General features: G+C 42.1%; 2 protein-coding genes across 3 annotated transcripts in view; one reads left to right on the top strand and one right to left on the bottom strand.

The window, feature by feature from the left end:
- SH3D19 (SH3 domain containing 19) overlaps window positions 1-18,627 on the top strand; it is a 168,660-nt gene that overhangs the window by 38,529 nt on the left and 111,504 nt on the right. The gene's annotated exons all lie outside the window — the stretch shown is intronic.
- Window positions 1-18,627, bottom strand: part of PRSS48 (serine protease 48) — a 43,359-nt gene that overhangs the window by 9,311 nt on the left and 15,421 nt on the right. The window contains exons 2-4 of the mRNA XM_026499467.4: window positions 15,375-15,534; window positions 13,693-13,967; window positions 12,727-12,885 (exon numbers count right to left, since the gene is read on the bottom strand). Coding sequence (XP_026355252.4) covers window positions 12,727-12,885; window positions 13,693-13,967; window positions 15,375-15,534 — 594 coding nt within the window. The remainder of the gene's footprint in view (window positions 1-12,726; window positions 12,886-13,692; window positions 13,968-15,374; window positions 15,535-18,627) is intronic.

Raw genomic sequence — 18,627 nt, 5'->3', positions numbered from 1 at the left:
AGAATTTGACCAGATACTCTTTTTCCTCTGAGAGTCTTGTGGCTGTCCTAGATCTTTGAACTTTTATATCCCTGGATAAATCTGAAGTCGCTTGTTAATAACTCTTTAAAATTAGTTGCATTGCTTACAGATCTCTTTTCCCTTTTGTTTAAATGCTTTATAAAAAAATATATTTTGGTTCCAGTTTAGTTAGAAGTATGCTTTATTGGAAGTAAGCAAGACACCAGCTCCTTCCTCTGAAAACTGGAAGTAAAAGGAAAGTATTAAGTAGTTATCTTGCTTTTCCTGTCCAAATGGTGGTTCAGAGTAGAAAAAAAAAATGGGCTTAGTTGATGAGAGGGAAGAATCCCAGTTAATAAATGTGCTTGGATTGATGGAATTTGAAAACCACCACTTGTAGCCCTTCATGAGATCATTGATTCAGGGGATGATTATCAGTAGTCGAAAGTTTTAGATGAGAAGCTGATAGAGTTCGCTCAGCCTGTTACCCTTTGAACCCTCTGATCAATCTTAGCATCATGAAAAGTAGAAAAAGGCAGACATGTGTCTCCTGATGTGACAAAGTAGGAAGCAATATCCAGTGAAGTATTTGTATTAAAAAAAATGAAACCTGAGTCTAAAGCTACTTCCACTCATCGCACATACAGAGAATAGAGAGTAAGTTTAATTATAATACAAGTGTATAGTCAAGTACAGAATGAGCGACATTTTATAAAACAACTGATGTGGTTTCTGTAATAAGCGAATAGTATGAGAGTAAAAAGGGATGGAAGTTCCTCTAGATGAAAAGAAACTTCAGAGACATAAGTATGTGTGGCCCTTGTTTGGTTTGTAACAAACCAACTCTAAAAAGCCATTTTGATACAATCAAGGACATTTGATAATGAACTGGTTATTAGATGATATCGAGGAATTGTTACTAGTCTTGATATATGTGATAATGGCATTGAGTTATTGGTGAAAATGTCCTCTTTTTCATTTTTTCTCGTTGTTGTCACTTTTTTAAATTGAGGTATAATTGACATACACTATTACATTAGTTTCAGGTATACCACATAGTGATGTGACATTTTTACACATTGCAGAATGGTCACCACAGTTAAGTCTGGTTACTGCCTGTCACCTTATAAAGTTAACACAGTATTATTGACTACATTCCCTGTGCTGTATGTTATATCCCCATGACTTATTTATTTTATAACTGAAAGTTTATACTTCTTAATCTTTTTTACTCATTCTGCTCCCTCCCCACCCAAACCCTTCTCCTCTCAGTTTTTTATATCTTTGAGTCTGTATTTTGTTCTGTTTACCTTTTAGATTTCCACATATAAGTGAAATCATGTGATATTTGTCTTTGTTTGACTTATCAATTAGCATAATACCGTCAAAGTTTATCCATGTTGTCATGGATAAGATTTCATTCTTTTTATGGCTGTGTAGTATTCCATTAGGTTGATTGATAGATAGATAGATATCACATCTTTATCCATTTATCCATTGATGACCAACTTAGGTTGTTTCCATATCTTGGCTGCTGTAAATAATGCTGCAGTGAACATAAGGGTGCATATGTCTTTTCAAATTAGTGTTTTTTTGTTTTCTTCAAGATACCCAGTAGCAGAATTGCTGGATCATATCACAGCTCTGTTTTTAATTTTTTGAGGTACCTCCATACTGTTTTCCATAGTGGCTGCACCAGTTTACATCCCCACCAGTAGTGCACAAGAGTTCCCTTTTCACATCCTCCCCAACAGTAGTTACTTTTTTCTCTTTTTGATACTAGTCATTCTGGCAGGTATGAGGTGATAGCTCATTGTGGTTGTCATTTGCATTTCCCTTATCATGAGTGATGTCGAGCATGTTTTCATGTGCCCATTGGCTATCTGTGTATTTTCTTCGGAAAAATGTCTGTTCAGGTCCTCTGCCAGTTTTTAAATTGTGTTGTTTGGGTTGTTGTTGATGTTGCTATTGAGTTGTTTGAGTTCTTTATATATTTTGGATATTGACCCTTTATCAGATATATGATTTGCAAATATCTCCTCCTATTCAGTAGGTTGTTTTTTGTTTTGTTGATGGTTTCCCTTGTGGAGAAACTTTGTGTGTGTGTGTGTGTGTGTGTGTGTGTAGTCCTGTTTGTTTTGTTTTTGTTTCCCTTGCCTTCGAATTGAGATCCAAAAAAATATTGCTAAAACTGATGTCAGGAAGCTTACTGTCTATGTTTTCTTCTAGGAGTTTCATGGTTTTGGGTCTTACATTGAAGTCTCTAATCCATTTCGTGTTAGTTTTTGGATATGGTATAAGATAGTGGTTCAGTTTCATTCTTTTCCATGTAGTCGTTCAGTTTTTCTAGCAGTGTGTATTGAAGAGACTGTCCTTTCCTCATTGTATATTTGGTCCTCCTTTATTGTAAGTGACTGTATATACATGGGCTTATTTCTGGACTCTCTATTCTGTTCCATTGATCTGTGTGTCTGTTTTATACCAATACCATGCTGTTTTGATTACCTTAGCTTTGTAGTATAGTTTGAAATCAGAAAGTGTGATACCTCTGGCTTTGTTCTTCTTTCTCAAGATTGTTTTGGTTATTTGGGGGTCTCTTGTGGTTCCTTACCTATTTTAGAATTATCCTATTTTTGCAAGAAATGCTTTGGAATTTTGAAAGGGATTGCATTGAGTCTCTAGATTGGTTCGAGTAGTATGAACATTTTAGTAACATCAATTTTTTCAATCCACGAGTTACAGAATATCTTTTCATTTGTTTGTGCCTTCAATTTCTTTCATCAGTGTCTTACAGTTTTTCAGTTTACAGGTCTTTCACCTACTTGGTTAAATTTATTTCTAGGTATTTTGTACTTTCTAATGGGATTGTAAATAGGATTGTTTTCTTGATTTGTTTGCAATAGTTTGTTATTAGAGTATAAGAAAGCAACAACTTTTTGAATATTAATTTTTTATCCTCCAGCTTTACTGCATTCATTCATTGTTCTAGCAGATTTTTGATGGAGTCTTTAGGGTTTTCTGTATATAGGATCACGTCATCTGCAAATAGTGGCAGTTTTACTTCTTTACTAATTTGGATGCTTTTTATTTCTTTTTCTTGTCTGATCGTTGTGGCTAAGACTCCCAATACTACGTTGAATGAAGTGAGAGTAGACAGTTTCTCCCTTTAGGTCTTTTAATAATTTGCTTAAAGTATTTTGGTTCTCCTGTATTGTTTGCATATATATATTTATGTTATATCTTCTAGCTGGATGTCATTATGTAGTGCTCCTCTTTGTCTTGTTACAGTCTTTGTTTTAAAGTCTTTTTTGTCTGAGATGAGTATAGCTACACCAGCTTTCTTTTGGTTTCCATTTGCATTGAATATCTTTTTTTATACCTCTACTTTCAGTCTGTCTGTGTCCTAACTTCTAAAGTGAGTCACTTGTAGACAGTATATGAATATGTCTTGTTTTTTTTGTTTTTGTTTTTTAAATGCATTCAGCCATTCTCTGTCTTTTGACTGAAGATTTTAGTCCGTTTACATTTAAAGTAGTGATTGATAGGTATGTACTTAACTGCCATTTTGTTAATTGTTTTCTGGCTGTTTTTATAGTTTCTCTCTGTTCCTTTCATCTTCTCTTTCTATCTTCCCTGTGGTTTGATGACTTTCTTTAGTGTTATATTTAGATTCCTTTCTCATTTTCTTTTGTGCATTTACTATAAGTTTTTGCTTTGTGGTTACCTTGAGGTTCACATATGTAATGTGACAGTCTATTTTAAATTGATAACTTAAATTTGAACACATTCCAGAAGTACTCCCCATCCCCCATCATTTTGTTTTTGATGTCCCTTTTTATATCTTTTTATTTTATGTATTCCTTAATTATTGTAGTTTTAGTTGATTTTACAACTTTTGCCTTTCAGTCTTATTAGTAGCTTTGTAAGTGATCGATCCACTACCTTTACTATATATTTACCTTTTCGATCAGATTTTTTACCTTTGTATGTTCTTTTGTTTTTAATTAGTGCCATGTCTGTTCAGCTTAGACCTTTTAATATTTCTTGTAAAGCTATTTTAGTAGTTGGGAACTCCTTTAGCTTTTGCTTATCTGGAAGATTCTTTATGTGCTTCACATCTGAGAGATAACCTTGCCAGGCAGAGTGGGTAGAAGTTTTTTCCTTTCAGCACTTTGAATATGTCATGCCACTCTCTTCTGACTTGCAAAGGTTCAGCTGAGAAATCTGTTGATGGGCTAATGGAGTTTCCCTATATGTAACAATTTGTTTTTCTTTTTCTGCTTTTAATATTCTCTCTTTATCTTTAACTTCTGACATTTTAATTATAATGTGTTTTGGTTTTGTTCTTTTTGGGTTCATCTTATTCGTAACTCTGGGCTTCCTGGACCTGCATGTCCTTTTTTTTTCTCTAGGGAAATTTTCAGCAATTATTTTCTTCAGACAAGTTTTCTGTCCCTTTCTCTCTCTGTTTTCCTTTTGGGACCCCTATAATGTGGATGTTGAGAGAGACAGAGTGCAAGCGGGGGGAGGGGCAGAGGGAGAAGGGGAGAGAGAGAATCCCAAGCAGACTCTGCCCTAAGTGCGGAGCCTGATGTGGGGCTTGATCCCAGGACCCTGAGATCTTGACCTGAACCAAAATCAAGAGTTGGATACCCAACCAACTGAGCCACCCAGACACCCCTGTTCATTACTTTTTTGTTTTCTGTTTCCTTGTTAAAATTCTCACTGTGTTCATCCATTCTTCTCTTGAGTTAGGCAAGCATCTTTATGACCATTATGTTAAATTCCTTTCTCAGGTAGATTACTTATCTCCATATCAATAAGGTCTTTTTCTGAAGTGTTGCCTTGTTATCTCATTTGGAACATATTTCTCTGTTTCCTCACTTTATTTGACTCTTTGTGTTTGTTTCTCTATAGTAGGCAAGCATCTACCCCTCTCAGTCTTGAAGGAATAGCCTTATGCAGGCATGATCCTTCTCGTTCTACCTTGCTTTATCTATCAGTTGTTTCTGGAACCTTTGTGATTGCCTAAGCTGCCTGAGTTGTTTTGATACTCTTCCATTGTTGAGAGTGTGCCAAGACCTGTCAGTAATCCAAGCACCTAGTTTTAGGCTGATTGGAATCCAGATCTCAGGCAGCTTCTTGAAGTATGCAAATATACATAGTCTTATGGGGCCACAGTTGTAATCCCTGCTGGTCTTTAGACCAGTAAATTTGGAGGGGTCCCCTGGATGACTGTTGGAAAAATTGGGGCTCCAGATGAGTATATAAGCTCCTTTCTGTTAAGTCTCGTTAACTGTAGAGAAGCCTTGTGCAGGGTGCACAAGAATGATGTCTCCCTGCTTATGTTCCCTGGGACCAGTCCTTAGCTTCTATATGTGAAGGAAACCTGAAGTCTATCCTTTGAAGCTCCAGACTAAGTGAATAGGTTTTATTGACAGGAAGACTGGGGTTGTGTTTCAGTCTACTGTCTGTGCAGTGCCCTGGGGGTCGGAGCCTGCCAAGAACTGCCTTTCCAGTTGTTAACAGTTCCATGGAGGTTTGAAACACCAGTCCTCTTGGTCACCAGGACGAGGCAATTAAAGGGTGTCACTTCTGTGGAATGCATGCACCTGCTGGCTTTAGTGAGTCAGTTGGAGAGTGTAGGGGCAGGGCACAGTCACTGGCTGTAGAAGGGCAGTGGGAAAATGTCTTGACTGAGTGCATCTGTGGGCTTCAGTGTTCAGTGGAAGTGCCTTTTCTGTTTGCATACTTTGGCTTTAGGCTGGCAGCAGGAAAATGCCACGACTGTTCACAGTCACCAGCCCCAGTCAGGGGGCAGGGGAGTGTTGCAGTTGTCCATACTCATAGACTTTAGAGAGTGGGAGAGCTCTGTGACCTGTTGTCTTGCCTGCCCCAGCCAGGGAACTAAGGGAGTGTTGCTCTTGCCCTCACTTCTTGCCCCGACCTGTCCCAGCAAAGTAGCAGGAGGGTACTGCATCCAGACTTGCCTGCCTGTGCTAGCCGGCTATGTGGAGCGTGCCACAGTGGCATCCAGTCGTTCCTCGATCTCTGGTGAGCATCTCAGCTGTCTCGCACTCCTCCAGCCAGTGCCCCCAGATTAGAAAATGAATCTCTTCACATATAGCGTAGGCACTTCAAACCTGTTTTTCCTTGGGTCTCAGGGCCGATAAGACTATGTGCGAGCCCTCTAAGAGGGGAATCTATTTCCTGTAACAACTCTGGGAACCCCAGACGTCAGCCTCATTGGTTGTCCAAGCCAGATGTTTTGGAGGCTTCTGTCTCCCATGTGGATACCAGGGGTAGGTTGCCCAGTATGGGGCACCCCGCCCAGAAGTGCCTGTTTGATGAGATCCCTCCCTGTTGTCTGCCAACATGCCAGGGGTGGGGTTTTTTATGATACTGTATCTCTGTTTCTCTTACGTATCTTGATGTGCTCCTTTTATCCATTGTTGTGGAGAGCAGTTCATCTAGTTTTCAGATCTTTTTTTTAGAGGGAAATGATTCGTATGTTGTAGCTATAGATTTGGTGTGTCCATGGGAGGAGGTGTTTAGGGTCTTCTTGTAAAAACTAAATGAGATAAAGTGGAAGTACTCAGGGGGCGCCTGGGTGGCTTAGTCGGCTAAACATCTGCCTTTGGTTCAGGTCATGATCTCAGGATCCTGGGATCGATCCCCATGTTGGGCTCCCTGCTTGGCTGGGAGTCTGCTTCTCCCTTTCCCTCTGCCCCTCTCCCCTGCTCGTGCTCTCTCTCTCTCTCTCAAATAAATAAATAAATAAATGAAATCTTTTTTAAAAAAAGTGAAAGTACTTAGCTTGGGTTTGGCCTATTTAAGGATACAAAAAATAGTAGCTGCTGTTTTTATTTGTATTGAACTAATATCTCCGTCTTAAGTACTAAATTCTGGACAACCGGTCTTCTTGGTGATGGCTTAGATTAATGTTGATGGTGCCCATGGATAAAAATTTCTCAGCAATATCTCTATTGGCATTTTGGGCCAGATGATTCTTCATTGTGGGGTGGGGTGCTGTCCTGTGTATTGTAGGATGTTAAGCAGCCTCTCTGACCTTTATTTTACTGGATGTCAAGGAGTACTACCACTTCCATTTGTGACAAACAATTGTCTCCAGACATTGCCAAATGTACCCTGGGAGGCTGAATCACCCTCAGTTGGGAACCACTGCTGTAGAGCGGGAATGCCACTTTGGAGATGTAGTCTTCTCTTGAGCACTTGAGAATAAAACAGGGACAGCGGCAGATTTGCAAATTTTGTAGCTTTTTGTCTATATTTCCGGGAAGAGCAAATGGATTCCATTGCCTCTCTTCTAATTCAGCCCATTAGATTGATGTATTATATTGGAAAAACGAATAAATCCCCTTATAAAACAATCTTTTAAAGAATAATCGATTACTCTGGCATTTTGTCTTTTCTGTCACCTTGTGGCAATAGACCTTAGGCCTAAAAAGATCCAGTCTGGTGTTAGTTCTTGAACTTGTACAAAAACATGTTTAGTCCAGCTTTAGTTCCACTAACCAGTATGTCCTAAAATTAGTCCATATACTTGGCATCCATTATGTCAGGGCCAATCCCTGGACAACATTTTAGAGACACCCTTTTCCTCTTCCCAGCTCTTTGCCTTCTTGGCCAATAATCTGTAGTTTCCCTTTCCTGCTCTCACCTTCTCCACAGGGACTGCTCCTGCTCTGAGCTCCATCCTACATGCCCAGGGCCCTGCTGCCTGCCCATCAACCAGGCCCCCTTTACAAGAGCTGTTGGTCTTGTTCTTTTGATCACTAAGAGAAAAAAATATTTCCCTTTTTAAATTTGTTTACTTGTACTCATACTAAAGGAATTCTTCCTATGGTTTTGACAACTGGTTTTCTATAGTCTATAGCTCTCATTTTGTTTTTCAGAAAATGAGATTTGATGCTTTGTTTTTTGCAAGTCTCTATATTAGATGCTGCTAGAAGGTCAAGAAAATGAATAGGATAGCTGCTTATTTTGTCAAGGCTGTTCTTATCTATTCAGGAGAAGTAAAGCTGTGTACACCCAAATAATGACAAATGGAGCTAAGAGTATAAGAAGTACAAATAACTAGAACCAAAGAGCGGTGTTATTTCAGCATAGTATAAAGATGAAACTTTAGTAGAGCCTTCTCACAGTGAGTAGAGGTAATCTGGTATAGTGGAAGAGCCAGCTCTTTTGAGTCAGACAGTCCTGGATAAATCTATTTAATCAAATATCAGCTGTGTGATCTTTGGCAAGTTACTTAACCTCTTTGAGCCTCAGCTGCGTTCTGTGTGTGTATTTTCATTTGTGAAAGCAGGATAAATAATCCCTTCTTGAATTTTAGGACTAAGTAAGATAATATTTAAAGTGATCGGGGGTGCCTGGGTGGCACAGTCAGTTAAGAGTCTGACTCTTGGTTTTGGCCCAGGTTGTGACCTCAGGGTTGTGAGATCGAGCCCTGCATCGGGCTCCATGCTCAGCAGAGAGTCTGCTTGAGACTTCCATCACCCTTTCCCTCTGCCCCTCCCCTTTGCTCCTCTCTCATGCATGCACATGTGTTCTCTTTCTAAATCAGTCCTCAGAAAAAAATAAAGTGATCAGCGTACTAGCCAATACAGAGGAGGCATAAAGTAAATATAAGTTCCTGCTACAGAGATGAGATAAAGATGTCATGTCACGCAGAGAGTCCACTTGGCCAGATCTTTCCCAGGCAACATGACTTTGCACAAGTCCTCTCAATTTAGGCTTTGGGGCCTTAGCTTTTTAGCCTCAGAAATTCAAGGTTTGTCAGAGCACCTAGAATACATCAAATTCAAGAGACCGACTCACTAAATTTTAAGACCTGTGTATGAGCCAGAATGTTTATTTGCTTTGAGGGCTATTCATTTCCATTATTTGGAATTTTCATTTTTCCTAACCAGGGCACATCTTCTTGATATGCGTAGGGACAAATTAGTAAATGGGTGGTGGTTTGAAGAGACTTAGGATCTGAATAAATGGAAGTGGTTAATCTCCAAAGCATTTCACTTATTGGGATGGAATATCCCTTCTTTATGAAAGCTAGGTGAAAGAGCACTTCTCCATAACAGAACGTATTTTTCTAAATAAATGCGGCAATTATATTCATCAGGCAGAGTCTCTTTCCCCCTTAACAGCCTAGGGTCTGATGAACACGTATGGTTATCTAGCTTTTGCTGCCTTGGATTCCATGCTGACCCTTCCCCTTCCGATTATAGTCAGTGCCTAGTGCTGTTGATTAGATTGAAGCTTCTCACTTATGGTTTCATGCCTCTTCTGTTGCTTTGACATTATACCCAGATCTCCAAGGTCAGCTTATTCTTAAAACACAGAAGGCATGTATTTGCTAAAATTTTGGCGGGTTCTTTTTACAGCTAATTATCTCATTTCATCTCAGACGTTATGTATAAATTTTCCTGTTAGGTTTCAGTTTTAGAGGGTCCTGGTGGGAAAGGGGTGGGACAGTGCTGTGTAGTGAAAATAGTTGCCATTCTCCATTCCCAGCAATTACTCACTTAGTTGATTTTCCAGTGCTGCTGTGTGAAGACGTGTAAGGATCATCCCCTGGGTCTGTTAAATAAGCAGACTTAATGCCTTGAGTTGAGAGTTGTATCAGATAACTTGTAAGGTGCCTTTCAACTATTTTGTTTCCTGATTCTAAAACCTTTACCTCCTTGTTGGATTTCTTGGCTCTTGTATCTAGATCCATTGTCTTTTTCTCACACTGTTATCTTTTTACTTATTTAGAATCTCACATGTTTAGTGAGTTTATCTTTTGTTAATTTTGTTAATGTTAATATGTCCTTGCTTGCCATTCTGTAGTGTTGTCACCTAAAAAAAAAGTCCTGAGGAAAGGTTATTAACATGAATAGTGTGTCTTTGAGAATAAATTGTAATCATCCTTTGAGTACTGCTTATACTTTGTATCATTTTTTCATTTAGGGAATTAATTTTTTTCAAAGTTGTTACCATTTTCATATGTATGGAAAGCTTTTTAATGGCCCAGATTTAATTTATGTATTTTTATGTAATTATCTTTGCGGTTATTAATGAAAATCTTCCTTTTAAAGCAATGATTTTATTGGTATTTAATGAAATTTGAGCAAGGGATGTCCACTTTGTTGTTGTTCATTCCACTATGTTGTCAAAACTTCTTCCAGTTATTTTTTACTATTATTTGCCTAGTAATACAGAGAATCCTGTTATTATTTTAATGATCTTTTTATGAAATCCATAGATTATGTCAGCATTGGCCAGTGTCAGATCCCATGTTCTCTTTTTTTTTTAAAGATTTTATTTATTTATTTGTCAGAGAGCACAAGCAGGGGGAGCGGCAGGCAGAGGGAGAAGCAGGCTCCCCACCGAGCAAGGAGCCTAATGCGGGACTCAGTCCCAGGACCCTGGGATCATGACCTGAGCCGAAGGCAGACGCTTAATTTCTTCAGCCACCCAGGCTCCCCTCAGATCTCATGTTCTTAACCAGTCTTTGTATACCTGCCTAGGAAAAGGACAGGGATAAAGCAGCCATAGATTTCTTACATGAGACGTGTTCTTACACCACTTTTTAGTCAGGAAATTGCAAGTTGGAGATCTAATAAACACCTTCCCTTGACCCCAGTATACCTAAGAGTACAACCATGAAGTGCTTTCAGTGGGTGGCGTTAACTGGAGACTCAGAAGGTATTCTCCCCTGAATATTTCTTTTTTTTTTAATGTTTTTTTTTTTAAAGATTTTATTTATTTATTTGAGAGAGAAAGACAGCCAGCAAGACAGGGAACACAGGCAGGGGGAGTGGGAGAGGAAGAAGCAGGCTCCCAGCAGAGGAGCCTGATGTGGGGCTCGATCCCAGAACGCCGGGATCACGCCCTGAGCCGAAGTAACGACTGCGCCACCCAGGCGCCCCTCCCCTGAATATTTCTATTTAAACTCCCTATCCCTCCATTTAATCCTTGACTACTAAACGCTGGTCAGTTTTAGCTTCCAGTAGCCCCTTACTGCAAACCTTTCCCTGACTTTACCTATAGAAGGCAGCCTGTAAGATCCAAGGCCCAGTGATCCTTGCTTCCTGATACTTATACCTTATTGACTTACTGTTTTACAGACTAGACTATAATAGGGGAGCCTGGGTGGCTCAGTTGGTTGAGCATCAGACTCTTGATCACAGCTCAGGTCTTGGTCATGAGTTCAAGCCCTGCATTGGGCTCCATGTTGGGTGTGGGGGAAAAAAAAAAGACTAGAATACGGTCAGTTTTGAGATTGGGTTATAAAAGGACTGTGGCTTCCATCTTGGGTGCTCTTTTACTTTATCCTGGCTTATTCACTCTAGGGAAAGCCAGCTGCCACGAGGCAGCCCTACAGACATGCCAGTGTGAGTGACCTTAGAAGCAGATCCTCTGGAGCCTGCCACAGACCTATGAATGAGCTTGACAGCAGCTCCTTTTCTAGTTGAACTTTGAGATGACTGCAGCTGATAGAGCAGCAGCCCCATGAAAACCTCTGAGCCAGAACTACCTGGCTAAGCCTCCCCTGATTACTGACCCCAGAAGCTGTGAGATTATCAGTGTTTGAGTTTTTATGGCTGTTAAGTTTTGGGGTGATTTGTTGTACAGGAATAACTAATACACTGCCCTCGGCTCCTCTTTCCTGCTGTGCTTCCACTGACACCTAATCTTTTGAGTCCTTGCTTTTTCTTCAGAACCCAGTCTAGGCCCATATTGGATGGTTTTCATCTGGAATTCAGCAAGGGCAAACTTACTAACCTCTCTGGACTCCAGTTTCTTCATTTGTAGAATGTGGGATTGGTTGGGCCAGGTGATTTCCAGATCTTTTTCAGCCCTAAAGTTCTGTGCTTTTGGATTTCCCCAGGCTCTTGTCTCCAGTTTCATGAAAAGAATGAATATAAGAAATAACAGATGGAATCAACCAAACTTTATTAACCCGGGGGCTCTTGCTTTCCAGGTTGACTTGGATATAAGGCAACAAACAGATTAGGCTTACTGACTAGCCAGAAGTAGCAGAACTACATCTGCCGTGCTGAGTCTTCAAAATCTCTCATCAAGACCATCAACTTCAAGGAGCACCTGGTGCATACCGACTTGATCTCAGCTCAGGTCTTGACTCAGGGTCATTGGGCTCCACACAGAGCATGGAGCCTATTTAAAAAACAAAAACAAAAGCCATCAACTTCTAGAATTTCCCCTTTTTCTTCTCATTCCTGTCACTTATCTGGTCATACTAACCTCAGCCAGTTAGGGTAGCCCCAGGAAAATAAGAGGTAGAAGCATTACAGGGAGGAGCCCAGAGAAGTCCAGACTGAGGACAGCAGAAAAGTCAGTCTGTGAAATGGCTGACTTCTCAATCCAAGATTTGTAGAAACTGATGTTTGTATATATTCCAGGCTCATTGGTTCGGGTGCAGTTTGATTCCCAGCTGACCACTCCTGCCAGGACCCAGAAATCCTCCACTCTACACGTCAGGGGATCTCCTCTGCTGCCCTGGGGAGAGAAGAAATGACTAGGCCATGCACAGGGCAAAGACAGTAACTCTCCCAGTCATTTAGTGAAGAACTGTGGAGTTAGGGCCTGTCCAGGCACTGCTGGATTCACCCAGGGATTCTGAAGCTGTGATACATGGAATTAGCACATGGGAAAGGGGAGGGTTCTGGAAGGTGCCTACAGGATGGATTCTTACTATACACTGATCCATCTGCCACACTGGGATTTTGGAGCAGATCATGGCTTCACTGATGATGGGCTTGATTCCATGCAAGTCTGCTTTCTGGTAGTAGTCACTGCATGTCTGGAGATCAGTAAGGGGCACTTCTAGCTCCTTCAGGATATAAGATGGCTTCATATCTGTGAGATCAAAAAGAATCAGAGCTGTCTTTAAAAATTGGGAAGCAACTTTCAGCTGGGGATACAGATTTCATGCCTCTGGATTTCAGGGATTTCAGCTCTGATATTAAATATTCTGCCTCCATATCAGGCGGCACTCTGCTTTCCAGTTCGGGGAAATAGCCTAAGGGTGGAGTTCTCTGGGTCTGAACAGGGCTGAAGGCATTTGCTCCCACTCAGATGCCACAAATAACAGAAAATCTTGTGATTCAGGAAAACCCAAAACAATGAATGACACAGAATTACCTCATTTAGCCTTGGAATATATTGTTATATTCCATAGAGTATGAAGAGGTAGATCTCACATACTCTGAAAAATGAAGACCGTTGATTCAGGCATGAAACTCTCCTCTCCTCTTCTGACTTGAGACTTGCTGAGCAGCCTGACCTTTTTGAATACATCTTCATGCCTGCCTTCACCTCTCCATCTAACCACACGCACTACCCAGGTGCAGAGGGAGAGCTCCATTACATCATCTCACACTGAGAGCTACCTTCTCCCTAAGCTCATTGTCTTGTCCTTCTCACCTTCAAGGTCTTAGCGCTATTGCTGAACAAGAGCAAAAACAGATACCAATAAGCAAAAGAGATTACAGCAGAGGTATGAAAGCTAAGGGGAGGTAATAGGGTCAAGGAGAATTTGAAGTCTGCGGCGTCTCATTAATTGCCTGGAGAGTGCAATATATCTGGGGCTAGGGCCGGGGTAGAGCGTAGGGGGAGAGAATGTCAGTTGAGGCAAGAGGGCTCAGAAAATCTACTTATCCTCACGTTGGTGTATTCCAGAATAGCTCCATCCAGTCACCCAGCAGGAGGTTGAGTTCTTGAGCTGGACTGCAGATGTGGGGAGGCAGATGGGCAGGACAACAGGGGTGAAAGAGACGGGGTAGGCCAGTTTTGCCAGAGCGATGGCACTAGTTGTGTTTCCCTGGAAGTGAGGGTAGGGGATAATCCTGGACACAGGGATTAGCGTCGTTTTGGAGCCCAGGCGACCAGAGACCTGAAGTGACCCCACCAACACACTGTATTTTCTGGTGTCCTTAGACCTGAGAAGAGAAGCAGAGTGGGGTGTCACAGCAGAGCCCGTCGTTCTAGAGGTTGCATTTTTCCTCTGACTCTTCTTAAGCATTTGTTCCTTCACTAAGTATTCAGCATTTTTCTGAGAGTACAAAGGAGACTTAGACGTGAGATCTGGCCCTCATAGGATTGTGTGCGTGCACGCACATCCTTGTCTGCACCTCGAGTGTATGTGAGAGAAAGGGGAGTGAGGAAGGGAGGGAATGAAGGCAAACAAACAACAGACAATTTAACTACAGCATTTTAAACTGTGATAAATACTATGAAGAAAACAGGATTTTAAGTTAGTAAAGGATAGGGGAAGAGTCTTTAGATTGGGCAGTCACGAAAGGTCTCATTGAAGAGAGTCCCAAAAGGTAAGAGTATCAGGAATAGCATTTCAGACAGAGGGGGTAGACTGTGCAGAGGCCTGGAGGGTGAGAAAGAACTTGGCAGTTTCTAGGAATTGAAATAAACCTGGAGTAGAATGAGATGAGGTTGGAAAAATGAGCAGATACCTGGTGATCTGTAGCTTATAGGTCACAGTAGAGCATCTGGGTTTTATTCTAAGTTGCCTGTGCAGCCACTGAAGGATTTGAAGGAGGGACTGACATGATCTTGCCTCTGACTTTTTGAAAAATCACTTTGTTATGTACATGAATCAAGTAGCAAAACCTATTATACTACTGTAGTAGTCTGGGGACAGCTATGCTTAGTCAAAGTATACTTTGGAAGTAAAACTGACAGAATTAGTATATGCAGTAGATATGGAGGGTGAGGGAGAGTGGGGGGAGTTACATTTCTGAGTATGGCCTGAGCAACTGGTTATGTTGTTGAATGAGATAGGGAAGAAAGAAGTCGGTTTGGGGATGATGGTGGTATGAAATTGTAGCTCTGTTTTGCTGATGTGACCTTTGAGGTACCAGTGAGACTTCCAAATGGAAATGCAGCAGGACTAGAGTTTGGGGCTAGTGATGTAAATGTGGGTGTTATCAGCAAGTATATGACATTTTTAAACCATAGGAGAGGATGAGGTCCCTGGGGAAAGTAAAGAGGGCCCAAGATCGTGCATCCAGAGTGGTGTGAAGATGTGGCATTCTGGAAAGGGAGGGTCCCTCCCCGGGGAATATCTCCTTGGGTAGAGACTGAGTTGGGAGGACAGGGAATAACTGTTTTCAGGCATTCATTTCAGTCAGGGTGACTGTCAAATATGAAGATGAAATCTTAAGAGTAGTTGCATTGAACTGAGAGCTAGGGCAGGAAACATTTGGACCCACGTCTAAGGCACAGTGTACTGTATGGAGCAGTGCAGGGTAAACTCCTGTCTGACCTTAGCCCTGGAGCTCCAGTCACCCGAGTCCCCTGGCGGGTGTCCCCGAAGCAGGGCCAGCACTCACCGGAAGCAGCTTGCCACTGTCAACACCCACTGCTGTGAGATGAGGGTGGCTGCACAGGTGTGAAGCAAGCCCTGGCGGATGCTGACCTGCCAGGGCCACTGGCCCACGTTGGCCTCCCTGCCTGAGGCAATGCCAGATGAGACTGCGGGCCGCCCACAGACTGCCGACAAAGAAGAGAAAGGCATGGGAGATCTGCCCAGAAACCCACCCCTCTGCCCCCACCCCTCCGTGCTGCTTTCCCAGACTGGTATCGTGTCTTCAACTTGGCACAAATTCCCTTCCCTCAGTCCACCCAGTCATGCTGCCCTGGCTGGGACCTCTTACTTGACTTTAGGAGATTCTCTGGTTCCTCCTCATTGGTACCTAGGGAGAGAAAGGGAGTATGTGGGAGACACCCGTGATGAATTCTTGTTGCCTTAGGAGAGCCACAGCCCATGCCCTGTGCAGCTTCTCCTGGGCTGGAGTCCTTACCCCCGCCTAGGACTCTCCTCACCCCAGGAACACACCTGAGATCCCCAGCAGAAGAGGGAGCAGGAAGATAAAACCAGCAGGGCCCATGTCTTTTTCCTCAGAATCAGCACTTCCTTCTTTCTGGCCTCAGGCTCTCAGGAAGAGGCCAGCTGGGGAGCAGCTGGAGAAGGGGGGCAAGACCAGCTTCTCCTGGATGGATTCGTCCGCTTCACCCCGCCTCTCCTTTGGTTTTCACAGGGGCCAGGCACTGAAGGGACCAGACTTCAAAAGTGTAGCTTCAGGACCCAGAGGGGAGGAGCTGGGGCTTTAGGCGCCCCCTGCTGTGCCGGAGTGCAGGATGTCTGGGATTCTGCCAATAGGAAGAGGGGCAAATTGGGGGTGGGCACTGGAAGGAGCTGGGCTCAGTCAGTGCAGTGATCCTGGTGTGGGGCAAGACCAGGCTCACAGTCCTCCCTCTGTCCAGCCTGCCACATCTCAGGGACTTGCCCTAGTCGCTCTCATGGCATTACCCCCTGGCCAGAGGTGAACCAACCTGGGGCAGATCCCTTAGCTTGGATCCCAAAGGGCTGTGCCCTAAGTCCTTGGCCTCTTGACCAGTTGCAGAATTGATAAGAGAAAATGAAGAAGAGGAAATAAGCCGGTTAGTTAGCTGACCAGTATTTTCTGTTTTGTTCTTTTCCCCTTTTTGTGTCAGTCTCTACTTGTTGTAATTTGTCCTTTGCTTTCCTAAGTCAGCAAATACTTACTGGATCTTCATCATGTGCAAGGTATTGTGCTAAATGTGGCAGAATCTATAAAGAATCATGAATTACAGGGGCGGGCTGCCTGCCTTCAAGGTGTTGGCAATCTAGTTGGAGAGGAGTGGAATAAGGAAATAACAGGAGGTTTTTGTTAATAATTGATCTCCTGTTCATTAAAAAAAGGGAGTAGGGGACTCTGAAATCTGAAGGAACTTGGATAAGGCACATGAGGCAAGTGCTGAGCAGATGTTGGTTGCTATTTTTAAAACCATGATGATGATGATGATGATGACAATGACACCTATATTTAGACTCTTTAATTCCAGAGCTGGTGCTTGGCATAGGAGAACATCATGGGTACAGTAAAAATGAGTGGGATTAGAAGGCCTACAGAAAAGGGGAGTGGGGGGAGATTATGCTTCTAAAAATCAAGAATGAGATTATTAAAGTCAAGAATTAATTTAACTTGAAACTTTCTGGAGACCAAAGCAGAAAAGAAAAAAAGGATGAGCTGCATAGCTCACATCATCTGAAGCATACTGATAAGCATAAGCAAACTCGAGTCAGGAGGTAACTTTTTCCCCCTTGGCAATAAATTCAGTGAGTTTGTTATAGTATTATAAAAAGTGCAGGGGTTAATGTAACAAGTTTTCTAGAGAACTGAGAAACACGCCTTGGTTTTTATATTCCCTTAATACATGCTAATGCCATCATTTTGAGTCATGATTAAGGCATTTCTGTGAAGAACTAAACTAACTTAAATGAAGTATTTATGTTTCTTGTTACATAACTTGAATCAAAAGTAGAATTTAGAGAAGATGCCTCTTTCCTCTTTCAAGTGCCAGTTTTTCCAGCTGTGCTTTGGTGAGGTCTGTATTTTCTAGACACCCTTCAGACTGTCTTGACATTTTTTCGACATTTTATTTTCTTGACTAAGGAACGCAGTTTGTATTTCTGCCTCTATGAGAGCCTGTCTCAGCTTTGTTTGGTTATGGGCTGCAGGTAGGCAGGTGGGGAGGACAATTCCAGAACCAAATAAAGGTAGGAAAGATCTCAGCTTATGAACTCTCATCTCCCCTGTTAGAAGGGAATGGATAAAGTCCGCCCCTCCCCCATCCAGAAGCCCCAGACACCTCTCCCTGGACAGCAGGGGGCACCTCAGTTCCCCGGCTCCCCCTGGGGTCTTCCAGACATACTTCTGAAGTCTGGTCCTTCAGTGCCTGGCCCTGGGTGAAATGGATAGAAAGCAAAAATTAGTTTAGCCATAATGCCCAGAAGTTAGATACTAGTATTAAGGTACTAATGTGTGTAATTAGTAATGTAGACAAATTACAAACTCTAAAGAGAGAAGGACAGTTTATTTATTTCTAGGATTTTATTTATGTATTTGACAGAGAGAGACAGAGAGGGAACACAAGCGGGGGAGTGGGAGAGGGAGAAGCAGGCTTCCTCCTGAGTGAAGAGCCCGATGCGGGGCTCCATCCCAGGATCCTGGGATCATGACCTGAGCCGAAGGCAGATGCTTAACGACTGAGCCACCCAGGCACCCTGAGAAGGGCAGTTTAAAGTCTTTGTTATAATTCAGGTTGTCCTTCTAGTTTACAAAGAGAATAAACTTTTGTCTAGAAGTATGAAATTGATTTCCGAAGAGTTTAGCATGTGATCAGTTACAGAAGCTTGACAGTATTTTACATTTGCATAACATTTTCCTCCACACCGTGATTGTGAGGGTTTTCATTTCTGTTTTGTAGATCAGGAAACTGAGGACCATGGTGGTTAAATGATTGAACTAGTTGTATTATTGTACCCTAGCAAAGCTGGGAATTGCTTCTATTTCCCAGTCTACTGTAGTATCCCCCTTCCTTATCCCTGGGGGATGTATTCTGAGACCCCCAGTGGAGGCCTGAAACCACAGATAGTATCAAACCCTATATGTACTGTTTTTTCCTATGCATGCATCCCTAGGATAAAGTTTAGTTTGTAAGGTAGGCACAGTAGGAGATTACCCACAGTACCTAATGGTAAATAGAACAGTTATAACA

Source organism: Ursus arctos, unplaced genomic scaffold (genome assembly GCF_023065955.2).
Source record: "Ursus arctos isolate Adak ecotype North America unplaced genomic scaffold, UrsArc2.0 scaffold_11, whole genome shotgun sequence".
Lineage (NCBI taxonomy): Eukaryota > Metazoa > Chordata > Mammalia > Carnivora > Ursidae > Ursus > Ursus arctos.
Note: the sequence above shows the minus strand (reverse complement) of the source record. Positions and strands in the feature narration are given on the sequence as shown.